Source organism: Melanerpes formicivorus, unplaced genomic scaffold (genome assembly GCF_026170545.1).
Source record: "Melanerpes formicivorus ecotype bairdi unplaced genomic scaffold, bMelFor1.0.p_v2 SCAF_2, whole genome shotgun sequence".
Taxonomy (NCBI): Eukaryota; Metazoa; Chordata; class Aves; order Piciformes; family Picidae; genus Melanerpes; species Melanerpes formicivorus.
Window position 1 is genome coordinate 23,894,483 of NW_027142354.1, and position 26,509 is coordinate 23,920,991.

At 41.0% G+C, this 26,509-nt stretch overlaps 1 protein-coding gene and 1 long non-coding RNA gene across 2 annotated transcripts in view; one reads left to right on the top strand and one right to left on the bottom strand.

Moving 5' to 3' along the window:
- UNC93A (unc-93 homolog A) lies at positions 1-25,483 on the bottom strand. Its single transcript, XM_068153091.1, has 9 exons — positions 25,348-25,483; positions 18,123-18,325; positions 15,946-16,127; positions 15,105-15,334; positions 12,074-12,199; positions 8,648-8,865; positions 7,395-7,530; positions 5,385-5,516; positions 1-583 (listed from the first exon to the last, which is right to left on the bottom strand). Exons 2-9 carry the CDS (start codon positions 18,207-18,209, stop codon positions 318-320), a joined length of 1,377 nt encoding a protein of 458 aa, XP_068009192.1. The 5' UTR covers positions 18,210-18,325; positions 25,348-25,483; the 3' UTR covers positions 1-317.
- Positions 1-26,509, top strand: part of LOC137448533 (uncharacterized) — a 65,953-nt gene that overhangs the window by 35,811 nt on the left and 3,633 nt on the right. Inside the window, exon 2 of the long non-coding RNA XR_010989126.1 lies at positions 8,322-8,439. This is a non-coding gene — a long non-coding RNA (uncharacterized lncRNA). The remainder of the gene's footprint in view (positions 1-8,321; positions 8,440-26,509) is intronic.

Sequence of the window (26,509 nt, forward strand, 5' to 3'; positions counted from 1 at the left end):
GAGGCACAGATACAAAAAAATATGAAGACTTTAAGAGTCTTGTTTACATTTATTAAGACTTTATTAATTTTTAAAAATAAAAATTAAAAAAATAAGAAAATAAGATAAAATAGTTGCTCATCCACAGGAAAGGGGGAAGTCAGATAATCCTCCCTTATAAAGTCAAAAGAGATTTTTACTCCTAAGGTATTTGCATTATACAGGCATTGAAGTCTGATCCTTTACCATCTATATGGTGACGGTACACATTGCAGCACCCTTGGATATATGCCTGGAGAAGCCAGTCAGTTTGCTTCCATCATTCTGACTCTGTTGGATTACATGTGTGTTTCCTGAGTGAGTGGTCCTACATTTTCCTTCTTTGTAGCAGGAGGTGTCCCAGGGGAGCTCTTGGCTTCGAGGTATTCAACTGCTCCATATGTCACCATTGACAACACGAGCACAGACAACAAAATGTACAGTTTAATGTAGACTTGCAATTTGGTGCTATAACCAAAGGCGATGACAAATCCAAGTGATTCCCAAAGACGGTAATTTGCAAAGGCAGCCTCTTTGTGTTTCTCAAATAAAATGCCATAGAGTCCTAGAAGGAAGGAGAGATGCACCTTGTGAAGATTAATTCTGCAACCATACATTTTCTGCAAAGGAGAATCAATCATAATGGGGAAGATAGACCCTCCTTCGTAAGTATCAGAGAAAGAAAAACATAAGCTTTGCCTTAAAATATTCTTGTGTTCCTGCAAGTTGTTATAAGTGAAATGACAGAGCAAAAATGACAAAATAGAGAATATCAGAGAAAAGGGAAGGAAAATGGGAAGAAGAAAGAAAGAAAGGGTGGACTCTACTGAAGCGAGATTAAAGGAAGTTTATTTTTCAAACTATAAGACAGAAAAAAGAAGGTTTTTGCACTGACAAGTATAAGTAAGGAGGAAGAGGAGATGGCCAGCAATGGCACTTGACATGTCTCCACATATAGCTATTGAGAAGGTTACGTGTAGTAATGTGTGCTGTTCATACTTGTCAATGTAAGAAAAACAAACTGACCCAAATTACTTAAATCAGAAAGTTGAGGAGAGCACTACAACTAGGCTCAGATTTAATATGCAGAAGAGATTTTTGTTGCTCAGATAACCAGGTTTTCAAATTTTCAGCTTCTGGACAAGTTGGCAAAAAGAATATCCTTGATGTATTCAGAACCTCTTGGCAGCAACTGGAAAACTTGCTTTACATAGATAAGGTGATGATCCTAATGCAGCTTTGCTTACTGTGAAGCTCCCTCTGAGTTCAGTCAGCTGCACATCCACATCTGTGAGATCAGGAATGGGTTCCCAGCCTCTGCTCTGACTAGTGTGGCACACAGGGAAGAGGAGAGTGCTTGCTTTCCTTTGGGTGCTGAGCCAGCATCAATAATGATAAAGCAGAGGGCATTTTCACTGACTCAGCTATGGTGTTCAGGGAGTGAAGGGTAGGAATATCATGAACCTTGACTCTTCTCACCCACTTCTCTATCAACCAACTTGTGTTTAAAATATGCACATTCAGCCAAAAGGCACAGAGGAATATAGAATTCTCTAGAATTCTGGATAGACTCAACTAACCCTTCACTTTTGTTAAGAAGGAAAGGACCTAGGAAGAACTGAAATAATATTGTTTTGCTGTAGGCTACCCAATTGTTCTATGCTACATAATTGTTATGCCACAAGTGCAGTTATTACTGGGGAGTTATATTGGCATCTGTGTTCAGGTTAGCTTAGAGAGTGGACATTACTCACTCAAACGAAGCAGCTTTCACTCACAATAAAAGAGAACATGACTCAGCTCCTGTAAGTCTATAAATCCTCTAGGGGGAACTGCAGCATTAATATCCACAACAGGCCAAAGCCAGCCATCTTCAGTTATGCCCAAAGCCTTAACTATGCGGCACTCTGATAGTAGAGTTTGGTGGATAATCTATGGATGCCCAAGCAGCAGTCATAGGAGCTTGCCAAAGGAAGGACCTAATTCTGTTTTAGAGATCTTGTCTCACCACATCTCAAATGTATGTAAGTCCCTGGAAACAGGATGCAGAGAGAATGGAGCCAGGCTCTTTTCAGTAGTGTCCAAGAAAAATGGACAAGAGGTGATGGGCACAAATTAAAACACTGGATTCCCTCTGAACATCTGGAGAAACATTTCCACTCTTAGGGTGATTAAATACTTGCACACATGGAGTCTCTCTCTCTAGAGACAATAGAAAGCTGGCTGGATGTGGTCCTAGGTAACTAGCTTTGCCTGGATGGCTCTGCTTGAGTAAGAGGGTTGGTCCAGGTAATATCCAGAGGTCCCTTCCAACCTCAACTCTCCTGTGAGTCTGAAGGAAGCCAAGTGTCTTTGGGCAAGGCTCCCTGGAAAAGTGGAAGGCAGAATAAAGGGCAGGTCCCTTGTTCCAGTGGAAGACTAAGATGTGGCTCTGAAAATTTTCCTGATGAACAATCAGGAAGACTGTGGCTGAGGAAGAAGGAAATGAAAGAACAAATTTACTTTAGGGAGTGCAAATCCTCACTGATGTTGTCCTTCCATAAACCCGAACAATGAGAGCACTGATTTAAAGTCATATCAAAGGCATGAGGCTGTAGGTTGGGATGAGAGAAGATAAAAGAGTGTTCCTTGATGAATGTATTAGCTCTCTTCTAAGGGGTAGTGAGCTGGAGGAATAGAGAAGTCTGGCTGGTCAATTCCTTGTGTGTAGAGGTGGGTACTCTACATGTGCTTGAAAGGAAACAACTATCAGTTCTGGGCAAAGGACTGTGATGTTTTCCCTTTGGCTCTCTAGGAGGAACATGATAATTTATCTACTGAATGAAATCATCTAAGCTACTGAAACAACCAGAGAAACCAGGGGAAGGAGGTCAAGACAGATCACCTGATGTGGGCCCAGATGGGCTAATTCTGTCATACGTATATTTCTATGGCATCTGCCAAATATGATTTGCAACAGAGGAAAACAATATTATCACAGTATCACACAGTATCACAGTATAACTAAGGTTGGAAGAGACCTCGAGGATATTGATTAGATAAGAGGCAAAATATGGGAACAGATGGGACAGCATTTAACAGTTTTACTGACACAGGATACACCATTGATTTTAAATGAGTATGACTTAGAGTCAGGGGCAGAATTTACTTCAAGTCATCACAGACAATAGCTCTTTCTTACCCTCTCCTGCATTTTAAACACTGTCTTTAATCTTCACAAGAGAACTACCTCTATTTTCGATTGAAGGATTAATTTAAATAATCCTATACAGAATTTGGTTTATCTGAGCTCAATATTTGAACTGTCAGTACATAAGCATTGCAATGTATCACAAATCATAAGTAAATAAAAGGTTCATGATGCTTTAGATAAGAAGTTCAGTGTATACTTCCAGTAACAGTCTCCTAACATAAAAGTGTAAGAAATGAGGCAAGTATACTTTGATCTTTCTCTTCCCCTTGACTCTACTAATCAAAGACAGGGAATTTCTGAGTGTGAGATTTCCTCTGGACCACTAGGCTTTAGCAGCCCCTGAGAACACTTTACCATGAACTGATGTAATTCCATCTTAAAAACATGTACATTTTTGGCAAAGAATGTTATACTTTGATTATGCATTTTGTGGGGAGAAAAAAAACCAACCAAACAACAAACCAACCACATTTACTTTCATTTCTCTAAAATCTGCTGCCTGGTAACTTAATTAGGTGCCACTTCTTCAGTTATTAAGAAAAATAGGGAATTTCTAATCACTTTTCCATACTATTGTCTTACTGACTGCTTTCCTTACTTATGGTTTGCCCTAGATAGAGTGTTCTAGTTTAGTAGTCTTCTAGTGGAAGTATTACATGAATCTGATCCTTTTTATTGCCATGTTGGATTATGATTTTTGAAATGGAGCAAATAGGAACTTAATGGAATTATTTGTTTGTGCAATGTTGCTTTTTGTGGTCTTCTCCTTCATTTTTTTATTCTTATAATCTCTAACAGCCAATTTGCTGGTTCTTTTGTTGTTGAGCTTTGAGATGAGTTTCCATCCAGAGTAAACAAAGACTTAAATGTATGAATCTTTAACTTAGTTTTCTAATTTTCTTTGAAATATGTACAGTGGTGGTGAATGGTGCCACATCCAGCTGGAAGCTAGTCACTAGTGGTGTCCCCCAGGAATCAGTGCTGGGCCCCATACTCTCTAATATCTTCATTGATGATCTGGATGAGGGGATTGAGGCAGTCATCAGCAAATTTGCAAATGACACCAAGTTGGGAGCAGATGTTGGTCAGTTAGAGGGTAGAAGGGTTCTCCAGAGGGACCCTGACAGGCTGAACAGATGGGCAGAGTCCAACAGGATGGCATTCAACAAGTCCAAGTGCCAGGTGCTGCACTTTGGCCACGGCAACCCCATGCAGAGCTACAGGCTGGGATCAGAGTGGCTGGAGAGCTTCCAAACAGAAAGGGACCTGGGAGTGCTGATTGACAGCCACCTAAACATGAGCCAGCAGTGTGCCCAGGTGGCCAAGAAGGCCAATGGCATCCTGGCCTGCATTAGGAATAGTGTGGCCAGCAGGAGCAGGGAGGTCATTGTGCCCCTGTACTCTGCGTTGGTTAGGCCACACCTTGAGTACTGTGTCCAGTTCTGGGCCCCTCAGTTTAAGAAGGACATCGAAACACTTGAACGTGTCCAGAGAAGGGCAACAAAGCTGGTGAGAGGCCTTGAGCACAAGCCCTATGAGGAGAGGCTGAGGGAGCTGGGATTGTTTAGCCTGGAGAAGAGGAGGCTCAGGGGTGACCTCATTGCCTTCTACAGCTATATGAAAGGTGGTTGTAGCCAGGAGGGGGTTGGTCTCTTCTCCTAGGCAACCAGCACCAGAACAAGGGGACACAGTCTCAAGCTGTGCCAGGGGAAGTTTAGGCTCGAGGTGAGGAGAAAGTTCTTCACTGAGAGAGTAATTTGTCATTGGAATGGGCTGTCCAGGGAGGTGGTAGAGTCACCATCCCTGGAGGTGTTCAAGAGGGGATTGGACGTGGCACTGGGTGCCATGGTTTAGTCATGAGGTCTGTGGTGACAGGTTGGACTTGATGATCTTTGAGGTCTCTTCCAACCTTGGTGATATTGTGATACTGTGATTCCTCCAGAACATATAAATGAGTATCTGAGTATCTGTTATAATTTTCTGCAGTAAAAAATTATGTTTAATGAGTATTTTACTTTCTTATTCCAAACTTGTGCTTATTTCTCCTGCTTTCCAATGAGCTAACATGTTTCTTTTAGATGATGTCTTAAGTCCATCATGTGTTGCTTTATTAACACAAACATACAGATTTCTGTATCTCTAGAGAATGTATTTCATTGTCACCAGGACTTACCATTAGTTTGTGTCTGCCAAATGGCATCAGATAGGCCCCAAAATGCAGGGAATACGAAAAATATGGCAAGCTGCTTAGGGTGAGGTTTCCACAGCAGTAGTGCTATTATACAGGCGGTGTTGGTAACCGCGGCTGTTGATTTAGAAAGAAACAAGAGAATTATAAATGTGGTTACAAACAGGACAGACAGTGGTAGGTAACACTTTCACATTCTTCCCCCAACTGGAGCACGTGGAAATCTTACAATCTTTCTGTTTCACTGACATTTGCATTGACTGACTTGATATCACATTAAACACAACACAATGAAGTCTTTTGACAGTCTTCAGTTAATAATTCTGGTCAGTGTTCCGAGCTGAGAGATCCTTGGTGCTGATACAGCTGTTAGCCCAAGGGACAAGAACTGCTACTGAGTGGGAGAAAGGGTTGCTGAAATACTTGCAGTCACCATGTGAGGCATGTGGGAAGGGGAGATAGCACCCTTCTGCACTCCTTACCTAGTGTTTAAGCATAGGTTTTCTTTCAGGGCCAGAGCAGACAGCTAAGGATGTCTTGAGGGTCTGGTGATGTTTTGCCTTTCTTTTTAAAAGCAGTTTGGTAAATGAGCCCTTCCACAGACACACCTTCACAAGCTGAATTCAAGCACCATTAAACAAAACTGAGAAGTTCAGACATCTGGCATTACTAACTTTATAGTGTAGTAGTAGTAGCTTGTTTTTTTTAACCTGGGTTTCATAGAGTGGGAGATATGCCTGGTACAGACACAGAGACTCTCTAAACTAGTCAGCATAGCATAAAGGACTGTAAATGTCTTCTTTCTTGCTGAAATTTAAAATTTCCTGTGAAGGAAATGTGTAGAATGCCTAGATGAATGCTGACTCAGTTGGTGGTAGTTCTAACAATACAGGTTACTGTGTAGTGGAAGTGAGGTGTTAGTACACTTTAGTATGCTTAGTGGATACAGGTACAAAAAGAAAACATTTCTGAATTATTTCTTGTTATTTTTCTGCCTCTATTACTGTGTTATCCATTGGAAAAGTGCTCTCTGGAAAGGGAGATATTCTTAACTGTACACATCTCATGTCAACTTGAAAATTATTGTCCTATACACAAGCCCTAAGTTATTCTAGTCTGCCTTTCTTTTTTATTTTTCTCCATATATAACAGTAGTGAAAAGGACACCAGGACAACCTTTAAAAATGTTCCTGACATTCCAGACTGGTTGCTGAAATTTCCAAGTTTGCTATCCCCTGAGATTCAAATCAACAGTGTATCTCACAAGGTTTTGCTTTTGCTCCATAAAGGTGAGGAGGTTTCGCCCCAATAGAGAAATCCTTCTCAGGTATAGTGTAGGCCTTAACATCTGTATTGTAATATCATTTATCACTGGTTGCATTAAAGCTATAAAGCATTAAAACTTCTGAGTAGATAGCACTCTCAAAACCAGGGTGAACTACGCCACCAGCAAAATGATGTAAGGCAATTATCCTAATACAGTGATTAACTGTGCTGCCTTTCTTCTCATGAATGAATTTTGCCTTCAGACTGACTTTGGGTTTAGTTGACAGCTGACAGCAAGCTCTTTCTCTGTAGTACCTGCAGAGGTGGGGAGTACTGGATTTGATATATTACATGTCTCTTATCCCAGGCAACCAGCACCAGAACAAGAGGATACAGACTCAAGCTGCACCAGGGGAGGTTTAGGCTAGATGTTAGGAAGATGTTCTTCATAGAAAGAGAGATTTGCCATTGGAATGGGCTGCGCAGGGAGGTGGTGGAGTCACCATTACTGGAGGTGTCTAGGAAGAGATTGGATTGGATGCTTGGTACCATGGTTTAGTTGATAGTGTTGGATGATAGGTTGGACTTGATGATCTCAAAGGTCTCTTCCAACCTGGTCTATTCTATTCTATTCTATTCTATTCTATTCTATTCTATTCTATTCTATTCTATTCTATTCTATTCTATTCTATTCTTCTATGATAATTCCTTCAAGTGACCTTTACATACCTAATGAAAATAGAAGTTTTCTACCAGTGAACTGAGAGATCTTTCCAAAGAGCACAGAGCAGAGGGAATTTACTGCTGAAAAGCAGATCATTGTATAACCGACGTAACGTATCCCCAGGGCACAGGTCACATACGTCTGGAAGAGAAGAGATGAAACTCATTTTCTTTGGTGAAAATATGCAGCTAAGGTTCAAGGGTCTTAACCCGAGTATTCAGCAATTACCCAGCATGGACAAGATAAAGGGAGTACAGCTACAGAATTTGCTGAAAAGTCCCCCAGTGTATTGGCATAGTTGGCCTTCAATAGCAATATTCCTAACGCAACACTTGCAGATCCCAAGCAGACTGATGCCATGCAAACAGAGTGTAACAAGCAGAAGAAAGCAGAATACTGCTCATGATACAAATACAACTCCTGGAAGTGGCGCTAGGAATTTTCTGCCCTTCTCTTCATAACCCAAGAGATGAAAAATGGCAATGAGCACTATAGTCATTACAGCTCCCAAGAAATGAAGAGTACCTCACCTATAGGAGCATACAACCAGTGGAGGTGGCCATGGAGTTTCCCTTTCAATCAATTCAAACACAGCAGCAGGTGCACTATTCCATCTGCTTATATGCAAGTTTTGAAAGCTTAAGTGTCAAATAAGCAGCTCAGGAAGATTGCCCCCTTTCTTTGGAGGGTTTCTCAGTGAATGTCTGGAGAACACACCTGTTGTGTGTCTAAATTTGAGGAGAAACTGGAAGAGCGGGGGTGGGGGTGTTGGGGGTGTGTGTGTTGATCAATCTGTAAGGGTTTGAACCTGTTGCACTAGTGACCGGTAGGGGCTTTCAGCCAGACACGTTGAGGATTTGCTGTCTTACGGTAAAGTTTTTCAAAATAAAATACGTGATATGTGTGCTGATTTGCACTTCTACACACTCTAGGGAAACTAGAAGGAAGGAAGATATGAAAGCTTTGGAGACTTCTGGCTGCTCTCCCAGTTTGCTATTTACAACAAGCTGAAGAGTTTGAACCTGTAGCTTTCTGCTGTGGCCTCCACTGGTGAGTTTAGCTCTCTTCACTGTTCTTTTTGAGGCTGTTCCAAAGGACATATTTACTGCTGGCCTCTGCTGTTTGAAGATGTCACTCAGAGTTCATTCAAGTAGAAGTAAGCAGTAATTTAGCAAACCACAAATCACCACTGAAAACAGATCAGATGCAATAGACACAAAGGCACACAACCCAGTCAGAAATAGATTGTCATCCACACCTTTGTGTAGTCACCAGAGAGAAATCCCTGTTCAAACCCACTGTACATTGTCAGAGGGATTAGAAGACACTGCCTTTTGTCTTTAAGGTGCTGGAAAGTTGCTAGAAACGTAGACCAAATGGATGGTGTCTCTAGTATTTCTTTCTCTGTTTCTGCTTGGTCAGATTTGATCTGGTCCAGAAATATAACAATCAGCAACACAGCTAGCACACCACTAGCTGCAAAAACAAAACAAAAAGTTCATGAAAAACTGAGGAATGCTGGAAGAATGATGGGAAGTTGCTTGCTGCTGTTATTGTTCTGACTTAGTGTTTAGCTCTCTGTGGGATGTTTTGGCAGACGTCTGATTCCGCTTCAGTGTAAAGGCCATTTCTGTGTAAACAGTAAGGGCCCGATATACATTCACATCTTCATACAGCTGTGAACCTCACAAATCCTCTCAGCTTAACTGTCACTGGCCTGTTGTGACAGCCGCTGGGCCAGCTGCACTGCAAAGGGTGATCGCTCACCCTTCCAGGGCAAGCCAGGGGTCGCAGGGAGGGAGAACTGGCCAGAAACAGCTCCCTCGGGAGCTATCAACATGCTTTAAATCAACACAAGAGAGGAATATTCACATTGAGTGCCAAGCTTTTCATGGGGATCTTCTTTTAAAAGAAAAATAAAGAGCTAGAAGCTAAACTGCTGCCTTGGATCCCAGTGTATATTGTCTTTTCTGCTTTTTTGGTCATCTTGGAGCCATACTTTGTACAACTTTGAACCTACAATTTCCTGGCAGAAGCAGCATGTCAAAGAATATGTGAGGCAGGTAATCAAAAAATGGTCATGTATGCCTCTGTCTAGGTTTGTTGCTTGTGAAGGGAGTCAATATCATTTTTTTCTTGCTACAAGAACTTAACTGTGTCTCATAATATATATGAAGCAACCACAGATTCACAGCTGCTTACTTCATTACAGATGCAAAGTGTGATTGTTTTTCCTCTCCTACTTTACTCTCCTACTACATTGACTAGAATTCCATCCATGAAAACAAATAGAGTTTAGAGTAACAGGAGAACCAAGTTCCTCTTCCCATCCACTTTGCCATGTTAATCAACTCCTGTGTTACTGTGCATGGGCATTCTCTTTTCTTTGAACTTTTAACGTCTAAATGCATTAGCAGATTTACAGGAAATTACCTCAGGTTTTAATTGCTTATTATTTCTCAATCATGTCTCCTAGCATGAAATTGTATTCTCCAGTGTCCAGGTTCTCCACTGTAGCTAAGCTGTAAACCCTTCATGATGTAAGTCATTTAGGGCCTGGAGAATAAATCTTATGAAGAGTGCCTGAGGGAGCTGGGGCTGTTTAGTTTGGAAAAGAGGAGGCTGAGGGGAGACCTCATTGCTCTCTACAACTACCTGGAAGGACATTGTGGAGAGGGTGGTGCTGGTCTCTTCTCACAGGTCATTAGTGATAGAACAAGAGGGAATGGCCTCAAGCTGTGACTGGGTAGGTTTGGACTGGACATTAGGAAAAAAATTTTTCACAGAAGGAGTGGTCAGGCATTGGAATGTGCTGCCCAGGGAGGTGGTTGAGTTGCCAAGCCTGGACGTATTTAAAAATCATTTGGATGTGATGCTTGGGAATATGGTTCAGGCATGAACTTTGTAGAGTAGGGTTATCATTTGGACTTGGTGATCCTGAGGATCTTTCCCAACCTGAATGATTCTGTGATTATCAATTCTACAGAGTGTTTGTTAGTGCTTATGGGATGCTTGCAGGAGGTATATAAGTGAGAGCAGGACTTTCATGTTTACAGGGAAAATATGCTAACAAATGTGTCAAATTAATCAACATCAACTATAGGAGATATGTAACTGCATGGCTTAATAGTGGTTGGTATGAACATAAATAGAAACATCTACACTCTTCGAGAAAACTAAACAAAAGACTTATCCATTATTGTCTCCATGTAAGATGAGCAAAATATGTATTCAGCAATCAAATAGAAGAGACATTTAGAAATATCTATGAGTGGAATATCTAACTATTTGGCTTCCCTCGAAGTCGGAAAAGACGTATCTTTCATTGAGAGCCTAAAAGAAAAATGAAACCATACTAATGTGGGGTCAATAGCCAGCAGGGTTGCATTCATTTTGCATGAGCAAAGCCTGAGGGAGTGCTGTATGTGTTAGTCATCAAACTTAAATTTAAACTTGTGAGCCAACCTAGCCTTTAGCAGAAAGGTATTGGCTCCAACACATTCTGGATGGGAAGTGAGGGATATTCTTTGTGTTTTCTCACCAATTAGGAATGGAGGTTGGGGAAAGGGGAAGGGTTTGCTGCCCTGCCCCTTGTCTGGTGAGGGCTGGCCCTGACCAGATCACATACTCTCTGAGTGTATGACAAATTCTGTGCATCTGTCTCAGCATAGAGAGTACATCTATGGACAGAGACTGCAAAGATATTTTCACAGAGCTAAGATGACATACTGCTTTGACAGATACTTCCCCCTTATCTGTAGAATAACTTGTTTTGAACTGTTTGAACTTTCCTCACTGAATGAGTCTTTGCACAACTATTTTTATTTTTCCTTTTTTTTATGACATCAGCCTTCCCAGGCTTTCATTGCTTTCTAGCCATATGCAAGGAAGGTCTATAGCAGCTGTAGTGCCAATTCGCCTAGTGTTTCTCTTCATATTCATCTTTCATACTAAGGTATTAGAATTCAAGCAACAAAACTGAGAATTGACTGAAGTTGTAAAATCTCAGCAAGGATCCAAAACCCTCTCCCCAGACAAATGTCTGTTCTAGGAGACAGGGTTCCAGTCCACCTCTAATTACCATGCACTTCTTGTGCTAAAACTATTATGCACATGGCTAGACGCCAGCCAGTTCTGATAGGCATCCACAGATGACCAGAAGCTGGTGAGTTCAGGCTACGTTGCTCTTAGCACCTCAGACCTCTGCATGCATATATAAATCTGCCCAGTGCCACCAGTAACTAGTTCACTATTGCTGATCCTGAAGATAGTGAATTTAAAACTCTCGCATGTGTAACTGGGTAAACTTCTGTAATTCTCTAATTGCAATATAGGTTTGCGTTTGTTTGTAGACCAACGCTAACATTAGGTGAAACACTTGGGTCACCATACCGAGTTTCAGCTTTATTCCAGGTGAAAAGTGATAAATAATGTCTTTCTCCATTAGAAAAAAATGATACAGCACTGGCACAAGGCAGTTAGAACTGTTTGGGAAGGAGCTGTTTACAGCTCTCACATATCTTATTTCCTTCTAGCAAACTGGATTGAAAGTTGAAACTGGAAACTTAATCTACAAAGTCATGCTAGGTTTCACAAGTAGTACATCTATTCTATGTTCTATTCCCCATCAGTGATATTCATTAAAGATTTTGTGGATTACCTACTAGTGTTGTGGATTACTTACCAGTGTAAATCCCTAGCAGAGTGTAGATTAAGGGGTTGGAGGGTTTTGCTGACCCAGTGCTGTTAGTGGTATCAGTCATGCAGTCATATGCTCCGCAGCATGCCAGATTTTCTTCTGAGACTTCCACTAATTCAGTAAGAAGCAAAAGAAAGGCAAGCAAGAGAAGAGATTGAATGAGTTCATTCTGTGTGTAAAGATAAAATAAGAAGGGAATTCAGTGCTCAGTGGTTGGTCCTGTTTTCAAATGCTTCCAAACCAGAGATGTTTGAATTCAGTATCCCAGTTTAACACACAATAATTTGGTTTAACAGAAACAATTGCTCAGGACAGAACACTTAATTGATAGTTTCCTGGAGGCTTGGACTAAAGCCAGAGGCTAAACTGCGAATTCAAGTTCAATTTTCAGTATTTCAAGTTCCATTGTGTATCTGTACTGCTTAATCATATTACCTCAGAAGACAGGTCTCTCAGTTTACAGCACTGCTGAACTAATCAACCTCAGTTTTTACAGTCAGAGCATCTTATCTCTCTTCAGATTGTTTTTGTATACAGGAACAGGAACCAACTTTATTACTTTCATTATATCTTATTTTTATTACTTCTTTATAACCTGATTGCTCTTTGAGAACATACCTGAAACTGGAATAATTTGGTTAGAGTAAACCTTTACTTTGTTTAGTCCCATCAGTGTTGTGCCAGCTCATGTGTCAAAGCCATACATATGCCCATATTCATGCACCCTATGTGTAATCATGACACCATGCCCACTTCCTCCAGTACTCTTTCTGTAGATTAAAAATACTATCCTAAAGTGTAAGCCAGAATAAGCTGTGTCTTGGGGAAGGATGATCAAAAAACTCATACAATTATTTCAGTGCATGCACTGGAAAATTTGTCACTGGTTCAAGCACAATAAAGGGCAGTACAGTGTACCTTGGCCCAGTCTTTAAACAGGACTTGCTCTGTAATTTTTCAATTTAGGGTTGCTGTGTAACTACTTTTAGTGTGTCTTTCCTCATTGCTTCCAATCAAAGCTGCTACTATGTGAATCAGCTGTTTAACTGGCTCCATAAACAACTTAAGGTTCAAGATCAGATAAAACTTCATAACATAAAGAATATTCTTGCTTTATGATAGCCAGTGGCTACCTCTACAGAGTTTTGTATAAACAGACCCTCAGCAAAATTGCCATATGCAAAAGGTGAGTCACACTAGTAAATTATGGAAGAGTTTAGGACAAGCTTTTAATCTGTTCATGCATCATCTGAAGTTGAAGATGCACATGCATTTAGTGATATGCAAGCTGCAATGTGGGGTTTGATCTGTTCCTCTGGAAATAAGATGGCAATATTGATGTATAAGAAAGGCTGACTCTTGAAATTTACATTGATTGTTGTCTTCTGTTGTAGTGTAGCTTGCCTTGCTATGCTTGGGTGCAGTTCATGCAGACACCATTCACATCTGAGTTTTATACATTTTCATTCTGCAGATACATACCATAACTTTCCAACTGTTCAGTGAAATTATACATTTTAAATATATGAACAGGTTGGGTTGACACTTTTGCTGCACTGTCAGATGAGAGGAAAAGAAGTGAGTGACTGGACATCCTTACTCTCTCACCCCTCAGGAAGCTCCCACTAGATTAAAGCTGTATCTCACTGAAAAGGCACAGCTGGGAAGCTTATGGTATGACTGCTCATTCCTGTTGTGCAGATATATGCAAGCCTTTGGCTTTGAGGGCTGTTCACAGGACACTTCCCAGGACACTTCCCAGGAACACAGTATTTCCTGAAATCCAATGTAAACAAAGGAAAAAAAGTAAAGAGTATTTTATTCCTCTTATTAACAAGATGTCTGCTGTGAGGCAGAGGAGAATAAAACAGTTGCAGTCTGTGCAGACCCCACTACTGCACTACAGCCTCTCCCCTACAAGTGAAATTGGAATGGACAGTCCCTCCCAAGATATTGTGTGGCTCAGTGATGAGGTTAGCAAGGCTCTGTTGCACTTGATACAGTCCTTTAGCATTCTGCTTTGATGATGTTTCATCTGTTGTTACTTGTATTTAAAGGAAGCATAATTCTCCATGATTTTCCATAAACTCAAGGATTCAAATCAAAAATGGAAGCCTGGTCCCAACTCCCTGACATTTAATTTTAACCAAAAACCTATTTGAACACCCTCTAGAAGAGATATTGCTTATTTGAGCCAGGAAGAGAGGTGCCTTCTTGCTATTCATAGTAGCTGTGTATATGGAGAGCTCTTTTGATGATTTGTTCTGATTTTGACAGAATAGAGAATGCATGGGGAACTGCCATGATAATAAACTGTAGCACTTTGAATCTCTAAGGTGATGTCCAATTATTAATTTATCTTAAAAACTGGCCATTTAAAGCTTACACCAATTACAAGCATGGGGAATGAGGGCAGAACTGTGGAGTGGTTTCTTCAAACTACATCAGCATCTGCTGTCTGAGCCTGAAATACAGCACAGGGGCCTTGGCATACAAACTCTTGCCAACAGCTATTTCTATTTCTTCTTCACAATTCTGTAAAGCACTCATTTTCAGTAAGCACCAGCATTAGCATGACTAACCTTGAATCTTTAACATGTGTTAATCCAATACTACAAGCTTTATAAAAGGCTGCTTCACAATTTTGTCTTTTATTTTAATTCACTTCAAACGGGTGTCAGATGTGAAAGACTGCCAGCAGCCTGGCTATGCTTTACAACATAGGAGTGGAGTTCAACATTAATTCAATAGGTACCTATTTTTGAGCTAGCTGTCTGAACTCCCTTTAGAGCTGATGAAGAGTTGATAGAATATAGATATTTCCAGAGAGGAATTTAGCCCATCTGTTTCAAACACCTAACTTCAGATGAGCTAAGTCACATCTCAATTGCCTCTTTCTACTGACTGCAAAAGCAACCGAGGGTCACCAGCTCAGCTACAGAAATGTACCTTTTAACTGTCTAGAACTAGTTGATGTTTATAGAAAGAAACACGAAGATTTTAAAAGATATTTTACCTGTGGTGGAAGCTTGGCTAAATATCAAGGACGAGATAAGATTTCCCCAGATGCCAGAGGACTGAAATATCAGAAAGAAGACCCCAAAGTATTGGTTAATAATGTCTTTTCCATTTTTCCCTGCTTTCTCAGCATAGGAATTGCCAGCAATGGTGAGGTACGTGCATTTGGCAGACCAGAGTGGTGCTCCTCCTAAGCCCAGGATCACAGAGGTGGGGATTAATGTATACCTGCCAAAGAACACTATATTTAGAATAGAATAGAATAGAATAGAATAGAATAGAATAGAATAGAATTTAGCATACTTATTATCCTTTAGCGTAACAATATTTTACCCAAAGATTCAGAATTAAAAAGAATCATCAAGGAAATAGATTTATCCTTTGTGTGCTTCAATAAACCTGCTCCATAGAACCAGTCATACGAAGTTTAGGATGTGCAGTCATTTCCAGCTGTGTCCAGGGATTAGACCTAGGCCGGCTGGCTGGGTCTGTGTTCATGTGCTTGATCCTTTTTTAAGTGAGAATCAAATTAGTCATTTGTATTTTAAATGAAACTTCTGGGGGTTTAATTTTTTTGTGACTCTGCTACACATGATTTAGATAAGCAGCTTCACATGAGCAGATGGATGCATTCTTTCTTTTGGCCTCTCTGCTTTACCTCTTTGCTTCACCTAACGGGGATTTATTTATCCCTATTTCTTGCATGCAACACCTTTTGCATCCAACTTTCATATCCACCGCACAGAGTTAGAGTAAGAATTAAGAAAAAGAAGAAATAATTTTGCCCTTGCTGATTTTCTTCAACCACAATAGAGAGGATTAAAGTTTTTAAATTGTACCAGCTAGCATAGAAGTTCCCTAAGGAGAATGTGATGTAGCAGCACATAGAGCCTGCAATGGTCCACTTGCACCCCAGCTTCTTGATGAGGAGTGGAGGGAGGAACATGGACGATAAGATGAGTGCAGCATAGAGAACACTTAGGGAAGCAACACCCAAGCCTTCTTCTGAGTGGAGACTGCTCTGTGTGAATAAAAACAACAGGTGAGAAAAAAAATCTGTAACAGATTTATGTTCCTGTGGTGTACAGAGAGTGGATTCAGGCAAAAATAGAGATACCCAGAAGCTGAGACTGGGTATTACCAAAGCAGCCTGATTATGGATTTACCATTTTCCTCACAATGATAACCCACTTATGAAAATATGATACAAAACCAGGTGAAGTCTTCTCAGATTCAAAGTTCTGGTAAGTCAGACTTTAGATTATTTAATGTAATTCATTTGAGTTTCCCTTTGAAAGGAAGCTGAATAAGGGATAACCTCTTCTCTTGGCCTTCACTATGTCTCAGGCAGGAATATCCTCAGATCTGCATTGCTAGGGTTGGCTTAGCAGCAGTGTAAGATTCTTTGCTTTAAACTACAGGTCTGCTAATTTCAAAATTCTTGAGAGGCCAAGGTCCAACTATCCTAATATGCTCAAAGCAGCCTTCTGTAACTGCAAGCAATCAATTCACCTATGTTGCCAAATGTGACAAACAACATTTTACTGATCTAACAAGATTTTATATTTTTCTGCTGAAAATAGTTCTCCTGTTGTGTTGATACTGTGAAAGTTGCAGTAAGATCATCATGATGCTGCTTATCAATATTTTCCTGTTTCTTTTCCCTAAAAAGTTGACGTGATCCAGTATGATTTCAGAAGGGGGAATGGGCATTGTGGAGAGGGTATCACTGCAGAACACTGGAGGAAAGTGAAGTTGTGGTATCTGCACTGAACGTTTCCAAGCCCTGTGACAGCTGCATGATCTGGCCATGCAGGACCATGGTAGGAGCAATACAGCAGCATTAGTGAGAAACAGGCATTAGGACAGTGATGTGAGGAGGTTATTTGTTGACCTGTATCAACTTATTTGAGAATCAGAATGCTTGTTTTGTAAATAGGCAAAGAGGCTTCTTGATCACAGAGGTCTTATTTATGAAACACCACATGCCTGGTTTTGACAGCTACAGCTTCCAAAAAGTAGGAGCCAAGCCTCCAAAATCAAATGAGTAGATAATTTTTACTATATGGGTTGTCCAGGTTTTCTTGGGGGGAGCAGAATATTGAAATTAATTATGAACATTTTAAATTATTCTCCTGCATGTTACAACACAATTCTGTCTCAGCCTTCTCTAACTATCAAGACAAAATGGAAAGAGAAGAGAGCTGCTTCATGAATCAGCACCACTCCCTCCTGCAGCATTAAGGGAGACTTTACATTCCACCCCTTAACCTGAGTATGCACCATTTCAGATAGCCAGGCTGACTTATGGCTTTTTGGGTTCATCTTCCCCTGCCATGTTAGTCTGCCCAGCTTATAATACTTCTATCCATTCTTCGGACTGTTTTTGCAGAACTTCTCTCAACTTGGAATTTGATGGTGTTGATGGGCAGAAACTGCTCAAGGAGAGGAGGAGAGATGTAGAGAGCCAGCAGGGACCTCTTCCTTGTTATTGCAAACATGGGCATCAAATTATGTATGAAGCTCCACATTTAAAGCGTACAAATTCCCACAATGTTGGGAAAATCTTTCCAAGGGTCCTCTTTTAATATCCCGCTTAAAGTTGCTCATGTATGGCTTATATCCATGTATTTGTCATTGGACCAGTAGTTTCCCAGTCTGAGGAGTTCCTCTTTGTGTTTATCTACTTGGAAGTATTCATAGACATCAGCAGTAACCCTCAGTCTTTCATTTTAGCTATGCTAGGCAAGCAAGTTCTGATGGTATTCCGAATGTTCAGTCATTCTAGAAATCAATTTCTGCTACTATATTTTAAGATACTAATGCTAATACAAGCCATAGTTGCCTTTAATTTAAAATGATATTGTTTGTCACTGTGTAATATCATGATGCCAGCAATTATTGCATTATTTTATATTTTAATTACTTAACGGATTTGTCATATATTTTTATTGTTTTACATTGCTGGGTAATAAGAATAAAATTATAGTAATAGAGTGCGAGATTTTCCACTTACCTGTAGGCTCTGGAGTCCTCCATAAGCAGTGAAGAGAAGTAAAAATCCAAAAGAAATGACCAAAACGTTCTTAAGATTCTTTTCCATGTTGATTCATGCAAACCAACAGGTGGCCAGAGCTCATCAAATTATTCCAGAGGAGGCTTTGAGTTGGAGAAAAACAGCTTATGTTTCGTTGGAAAAGGTCACTTCTCACTGTATTTCTAGAGGAAAGAGATGTTAATTATTTGAGGACTGGCCAATGAACTTTACTTTTGCTGATACTGAAAACTTACTGAGTTGTTATTCATTCACCTGTTATGATTGAGGCAATAAGGAGTGCTCCCAAAGGGCCTTGTTAGATAGGTATTGAAGTCACTTGCAACACTTGGGCCACTTTCAGTATTGCAGTTATACATTATATGGCTCTCTCCTATCAATACCACAGAAAGAAAAAGAAATGCAAGCAGTGAAATAATTGCCTAACATAAAGATACAGTGATCCATAGAGGGCAAAGATTAAAAGATCATACTGGAATCTACATTAAGCCTATTACTTAACTTAGGTTACAAAAGCGTACTAGGAAATCAGGTTGTGTTACAGTGTTGTTTGCATACACCAGCTCTGTCACTGTGCAGCATAACAAACCAAGGTTGCTGGCTGCTTGCCAAGCTTGAAGAGCCTTCATCTGTGGTCACCACTGTGGCTTTGATGTTTCAAATTTACCAAGTCACACTAAGGAAAATAATTTTTCCCAAACTTTCCCATCAACTGAGAAGCCAAGAAGAAACACAGTTTGAACAACTAAATGAAAATGCATAGTCCCCTTTGTGCCTCTGACCCCTGTGGGATGTATCTTGTCCTGCCAGTGCTACCTGGTCCATGGAGTGCAAAGCTTCCCCCTAACCAGTGAATCTTGTCGTGTTTGCACATCTTTTATCCTATTTTCAGAACCTGCCCTGGTGAAGTTGCATTATTTGTTTCTGACATATTGCCCATCCTGCAAGTCCTGAGCACACAAAGTCCTCTCTGTCCCTGAGCCTGGCAGAGTGAACAGACCCTTCCTGCAGCTGTGGTAGAGGAGGAGTTTGAACCTGAGAGTAAAGTATAATCCAAAGAAGTCCATGCTATAATGTAAACAAATCGAAGTGGATGCGGTCTGCAGGGTGTCTGTAGTGTCTAGTGGAATGCACAGCTGAGACTTAGATAAATCCCACTAGATGGCACAATTTTGCTTCCCAGAGGGCCATTCGAGGGTGAGGGGAAGAAGGTTCAGCGCATTAATTCATTTAATACGTTAAGGAGGTCACAGCTAGTTTCCACTTTGGAGAAAATTCCAGTATATACCTTTTCATTTTCTTCCTTTGTCTGATAATCTTTAATGAAATAACGCAGAAAACAGTCTTTTAATTCTCTTTTGTTAATGGCACTCCTGTATTGTAATTTAGAGAGTGAAATACTGTCTATTTTAGGGACTCCTATGATCAGCATACAAACATTTTCAATGAGAGCACAAGGCCACTCTTGTTTTGCAGGTTTTTTTTAGTCCTGTACAAGGCTCATAAACAAAACTGGTGGTAGTTCTTCCAATCTTTCTAGGTTTAGGGACTCTTGCAATTTTCAGATGAAGTAACTTCAGAAGAAATTTACACCTGCTGATAGATAACATGCTTGTTTCTGTTCTGAACTCCTTAGAAATGGCATGCAAAATTCTAAGATTTTGAGATTACAGGTTTAAAACTACTGGAAAAAATAATGAGAAAATGTAAGAATAATGTTTATTCTAAACAAAAGGGTATCTATCACCTGCTCTAGCGGAGAGGAGAACCAAGGATAGTGCAAGGAGTACTCAGTTAGAAAAGACTTTCTTTCTTGACATTAGCAGTACAATAATGCCACTTTATACAAATTGACATTAATTGGACACTATTTTTAAAATGCACTGTTTGATAGGTTATCTGAGCAGCACATCTTCTCTAGAGGAATTCTTAACTCCTAACTCAGTCATATCATCTCAACAGCACCATGTTGGAGACCATATAGGGAAAGAGGTTTATTTTTGTGGAGTTTTGTTGGTTGTTTATTTTTTTCTCTACTGATCAAAGACATTTTGTCCTCTTCTGCATGTCTTGCCCAGAACTTTGGGTTATCCAGCTGCCTGGTCCTGATCCCCTCCTTAGGAATGTGCAGAGTCTTTACCAAGATCTGATAAGGCTGCGGATGCCTTCATTTGGTACCAGGCTGCGGGTGGCTCCTTCAGGCCTGCTCTGTATCAACCTTGACACCTCTTTCATTCCTTCTGCCTAAAACTAAGATTAAGTGAGCCTCCAGAGTTGTGCACTACATTTTGGGCTTAGCTTTCACACAGGAGACTGCAGCCAAGCAACTGAAATATCTCTCAGAGTGCAGTCTCTCAAAAATAGGAAGTAGAAAAGGCTGGTGAAATTCATTACTTCATCCCACAGCAGATCTCATTTATTTTCCTGTGTTTATTTTCTCCAAGTAAATTAGGGCAGCCTTTGCTTAAAAGATTATAGCACCAGAGGCTAATCTTTGGAGTTTGCTTTGCTTCATAATTAACATTTCCCTATTTACTCTTTGCTGATTAAATGTATTGTTTAGGTGGTTATTTTAACAATAACAAAAAAAGCCTCAACCAACAAGAATGCTCACCACAGGATTTTCCATCTTAGGAAGCTTTTAATTGATTAGCTCCTTGCTGCTACACACTCTCTCTTGAGCCTATCTGTAGAAAGGATAAATATTTTTATATGTCATCTTGCTACCTAATATGGTTAAATGTTTCAATGGCTGGCCCTCACTGACTCTGGCAGTTGACACTGAGCAGTAGTTACAAAGGACAAGTGTTTGCCCATGGTTGCCTCCAAATACAGGAATGGAGAGAGGGGAGAGTGGAGACAGAGTCTACATATTCCCACTTTAAGAAATTAAACTGATTCCTGCCCTTTTTCTCTAGTGAAGGCATTGCAGTTGTACTAAAGGAAAATATCAGGACTGTCCTGAGATGTAGCAGTACTACAAAGCCCTTATTATATGGGCTTGGGATGGAGATTTTAACTGTGTCAAAGCCAGCAGATTGCATGGTCTTTCTCAGTAAACTACAGAGAACTACTTGACTTACACTCCTAGCTGGTTAAACCCATGCTGCTATTATTTAATCCTGTTAGAAATATGAGCCCTGAGCTGTCTTTCCAGAGTGTACTGTGGGATAGTTAGGATTGTCTTTTGACTAAGCTACCACTGCCCCAAATGTTCACCTTCTGGGGCTGTCACAGAGAAGACACTCTTCATGGGCTGTAGCAGTGTGTGTGTCCTGAGGAAATCACAGGATGTTAGGGATTAGAAGGGATGTCTAGAGACCATGTAGTCCAACCTCCCTGACAAAGCAAGATGACCTAGGGCAGGTCCTAGGATTACCAGGCTGCACAGGAATGCATCCAGGTAGGATTTGAAAGTCTGCATAGAAGGAGGCTCCACAACCTCTCTGGGCAGCCTGTTCCAGTGTTCTGTCACCCTCACCACAAAAAAGTTTCTCCTCATGGTGAGTTGGAACCTTCCATGTTCCAGCTTGTACCCACTGTCCCTTGTCCTATCACTGGGCACCACTGAAAAGGGACCATCACCTTCATCCTGACACCCACCCCTCAGATATTTATAGACATTAATAAGATCTCAGCCTTCTATTCTCAAGACTGAACAGCCCCAGTTCTCTCAGTCTTTCTTCATAGGAGAGATGTTCAAGTTCCCCATTTGTCCTTGTAACTTTCTACTGGAATTTCTCCAGTATATCTCTGTCTCTCTTGAATGGTAGAGCCAAAAACTGGACACACTATTCCAGGTGTAGTCTCACCAGAGCAGAGAGGTGAACCTCCACAGACCTGATGGACACACTTTTCTTGATGAACTGCAGGATGCTATTGGTCCCCTTGGCCACAAAGAGCACGTGGGTAACTTGATGTCCACTGGGACTCCAAGTTCTTTCTCCATGGGGCTGCTTTCCAGTAGGACAACTCTTAGTCTGTACTGGTGCCTGGTGTAATACAAATAAACATATATAAAAGCACACACACATATGTATATATAAACAAATTACTTCTCCAGAGAGTGAAGCACCTGTAAAATGTGAGTCTGATGCACTGGTCAACGTTAAATGATAATAAATCCTTCACAATTTGAAGATGGCACAGGAAAGTGTGGCTGACTCCTAGGAGAAGTCTATACCTGTCTAATTCTACTGCAACGATGCTTTTTTTCTCAAAGTCCAGTTCTCCAAGGAAATTAAACTGCTCTGACCTACCTGCAGTGTTCCCACCTGCCAGACCAATATCTGAGTTCTCAATTTTTTTTAGCCCCTTCAAAAGAATAGGTGATAATTAAAATTCAGAACTGTTTGGGTCCAGGCTGCCTACACAGTGCTTCCTTTCTTGCTGTGAAAGCCTGGCCATGTTTCCCTGTTCTTCCCCTCCTCTTTCAGATGCATAGGTACCCTGACAATTTTGGAATTGATGCTGGAATGGCTAAATGTTGTGCATGTACCTTGTGAAGCCCAGGAATTCCTGATAGGGGCCTTAGAAAATACAGCCTGTTGAGAGAGGGTTGTGACACGGATGTGAGAATCATACACTGAGCTGAGTGGATCAATAAGTAAAAGGTGCTTTCTTTTGGGAATGAAGTCAGAAGTTACCTGTCAGTGAACTAATTTTGCCTACAAAGTTAGAGGAACATATTTTTTGCTGTGCCAAATGCTCCATCAGTGTGAACTGGTCCTGTGTGCCTCTAAAGTTTTAAAGGAAGAGGACTTCCTCCAGAATTTCAGCTCTCACTTCCAAAATTCCTCTATTTCCTTCCTCTCTTTTCAAATACTGCTCCCTTTCCACCATGCAATTAACCCACAGATATTGCCCTTTCATCTGTTCTCCCAAGGCTCTTCTACATGCACAGCTGCACAGATGTGAGTATACCACTTCTGTCTGAATCCTACCTGCTGATGTCCTGTGTTTCTGTGGAGACACCAAACTACATAGATCAACCTTCCTTTATGTCCTTGATGAGTACCATCTTTCCTTACTGCTTCACTATTCCCTATCTATCACCCTGCCTTTGGCTCTCCGATTCTCCCTCCTTACCTCCTCTCCTGATTGCTAGCAGACTTTTTGCTTTTTGCACCTTAAAACTGCTGGTTGTGTTCCCATTTCACAGATTGTTACGCTACTTCTAGCCTTGCCGGCTCTAAGGCCCCTCTCCCTCCTCCCTCAACACTACTCATAATATCTCATCAGGCTATTTTCCAGCTACACTACCTATCCCTTAAGGAAGAGGAGGATAGATGCTTTATCCTCTGGGCTAGGAGCCAGCTCATGGTACCAAGGGGGACTGAATGGCAAAAGATCAGGTTGTAGGCTTGAAGGACCATGTAGGAGATATTCCCCACAGGACACTGTGTCTGCTCTGCTGAATGCAGCTGTCTAAATAAGAGACATTGTCTTTGTTGTAATGGTAGGATTCAATTTAGGATAGAATGATGTGATGCCGTTTGAGGTTCACTTACAATTTTTTGTGAGCCAAAGAAACAGTTTCTTTAAGTGTTTGACATAAGTCCACCTCCTGAGATTTGTACCTCTCTTGCTGGAGCTTTCAGTGAATGAACACATCTATGAGAGTGTTCATAGATACTAGTTCTAGCCTAGGGATAGTTTCAAGCATTTTGAAAATACACCCCTGACCTGTGTAGCAGCTGAACTCTCTGCAGAGGACAGCTAAGGAGATCAGCCTCTCTGGGCTGGCAGCTGCCCATGAACAAACCCTGTGTTCTCCATCAGAGTTGTCTTGCATATATTTTCTTATTAAAGGGTGCTTTCATCTGGTTCAGACCTGGCCTACTCTCATTTTACCTTCTTATAATTGTTGCCTAAGCAGCAACATGGTACATGTCTTTTTCCTTGTATTTTGGATGTTTTGAAATAGCTGAGGTAAATCCATTTCTAATCCTAAACCAGCAACTGTGACTCAGTTGGTAGGACTTAACACCCTGCTAAGATAAACATGCCACTGTTGTGATTGCTGCATTTATAATGAAGGGGTAGGGAGGCAGATCCTGCATATGAACAATAGACTTTTGTATGGCAGCGGCTCTCAAGTCTTAAAAGCTATTTACTGGAAACTGCTTGACTGCATACTGGTTGTTCACATGAGCATGCATCACAAATTCCTTGCACACACCCATGATGTGGGCTGGAAAAATGAGACTCTGCCAGCAACCCAATCCATGTACTTTCACCTTTCTTTTTTGGTTCCAGACGTGGCTACTCATGTTATTTATGTCCACTGTTAAGACAACACAAAATAAGAATCTATTATGCTCAGCCAGGAAACTCCTGCTTTTGAAAGGCTATCACAAAGATTTGTGACCAGTTAACCAGATTGTAAAAATAAAAGGGGAAGGAGGATGCAGCTTGACCCTAGAGAAGAGGGCTACTTAAAAGCATATTGTTGTAGGCACAGGATGTGAAGCTTCTTTCTCTCCACAGCCTCATACTTTTCATTTGTCCATTGGCTGCACCCATGCATAAGAGGAATATTTACCATCCATTTACCACCCACTTGCCTTCGATGTAAATATCTGTGGCAGATAAAACTAAAAGGTAGCATGAGTCTCTTCCTCTGTATAACTTGCTCCCACTCTATTCTGCTTTCTGCCACTGAATGTACTATAACCATATATAGGAGCAGGGGCTACCAAACTGCAGTAGTGCAAGCAAAGGCTCTTGAGAGTGAAACAAAACAAACAAAAAAGGCTATTCTGTACAGGCTGGTGTGCAAGTATAGCATGAGAGAAAGTGGTTGCCATAAGCAAAAAAAGGAAGATCTATCAGCATTAAGCAGAATGGATGATTTTGTGTTTTTTTTCCTGCACTAAATTTTGACAATCAAACTTCTTCCCAATTCTATTATATATCACCGAGTGCCTGGGACAGGTACTTATGTGTTTTACTATGTGATACAAACTATGCAAAGCTCCATAACCTTCCCCTCTTCCAGGCCTGAGCAACAGACCCTTTCCACTGTCCCGGTACTGCTAAATCATGCAGCTATCCAGGACAATATTTCTCTTCCAGTTGCCCTGAGATTTATCTCTCATATGCAGCCCTGCCTTTTCCCACACATGTCCCTCCACTAGAATGCCCATTAGTCTGATCACTTTGTGTTTAATCAAATCAAAATTACCTTCTCAAGTGGCGTCCTGTGCTTTAAAATTGTGGAGTTATGTCAGACCTCCCTGAAAACAGGCATTAGAATCCAGCTGGAAATGTCTTTACAGTTGCCGTGCTGAACGAGCTTCATATTTTCTGTCCATTTTAGGGAGATTAGCAAACTCTCTGTATACATCTACTCTTGCACCAATCTTTACTGGAAACTGCCCCTATATGTATTTCCTTGTTTGGAAACTTCATCAATCCTTATTGGAGCCTTGAACCAAGACAACTATTTAGAAAGGCAGGACGGATACAACTCCACCTTTTGCTTGTCATCTGAGATAAAATTAATGACTATTTTACTTGCATTCTTGCTTGAATAGTAATTCTTGTGAACTGGTAATGTGCTCCCACTTACAGAGAGGTGCTGACATTACTAATCCCAGTCACTCTGTCCATTTCACAGAAGTCATTCCGTAACTTCAGGATTGTAAGAACTACTAATTGTCCCCCCCAAGGTATGATGGCCACTCAGTGGGGACCTGTAGGTGAAAAGTGATGGTCTGTTACCACCAGTTCCTTAGTTATTAGCAAGAAATAGTCACTGCATATGGACAAATTCAGCCTGGATTGTATCTCTGGAAAGTCATCCTATCTGGTTTTTTTTCTTTCCTATTTAGAGTCAGTCCAAGTCTGTGCCATGATCCACTGCAAGACTGTTGATTGTGGTGACAGTAGCTTCAGTCCTTTGTATGGTGGTGGATGGATGTCTTTGGCTTTCCCATGTGAGAGAGTTAAAGCTTGGTGAAGTCAGCTTAAGCAGGAAGCTAAAGACTTCTGCGAACACTGGAGAAATGTGTAGAAAGAACTGTCTGAACAGCCGGCAGGAAATCTAGAAGCAATACCTAGTTCATATCACACTGCTAACTTCAATGGGATCAACAAGGCCAAGTGCCAGGTCCTACACTTGGGTCACAACAATGCCATGCAATGCTAGAGGCTTGAGGCTGAGTGGCTGGGAAGCTGCTTGCCAGGAATTGAACTGGAGCTGTTGATTAACAGTCAGCTGAGCATGAGCTAGCAGTGTGCCTGGGTGGCCAAGAAGGCCAACAACATCCTGGCCTGGCTCATGAATAGTGAGGCCAGCAGAACTAGAGGATTATCAAAGACAACAAGCTGCCCAGAGAAGCAGC

Excerpts from the sequence above, each read along its gene's own strand:
- UNC93A (XM_068153091.1), bottom strand. The coding sequence starts at position 18,209 with ATGGAAAAGAATCTTAAGAACGTTTTGGTCATTTCTTTTGGATTTTTA. Across the intron at positions 16,128-18,122 it reads GAGGACTCCAGAGCCTACAG|AGCAGTCTCCACTCAGAAGA; the intron begins GTAAGTGGAAAA and ends TTATTCACACAG. Across the intron at positions 584-5,384 it reads TTGGCAGACACAAACTAATG|GACTCTATGGCATTTTATTT; the intron begins GTAAGTCCTGGT and ends CCTTCCTTCTAG.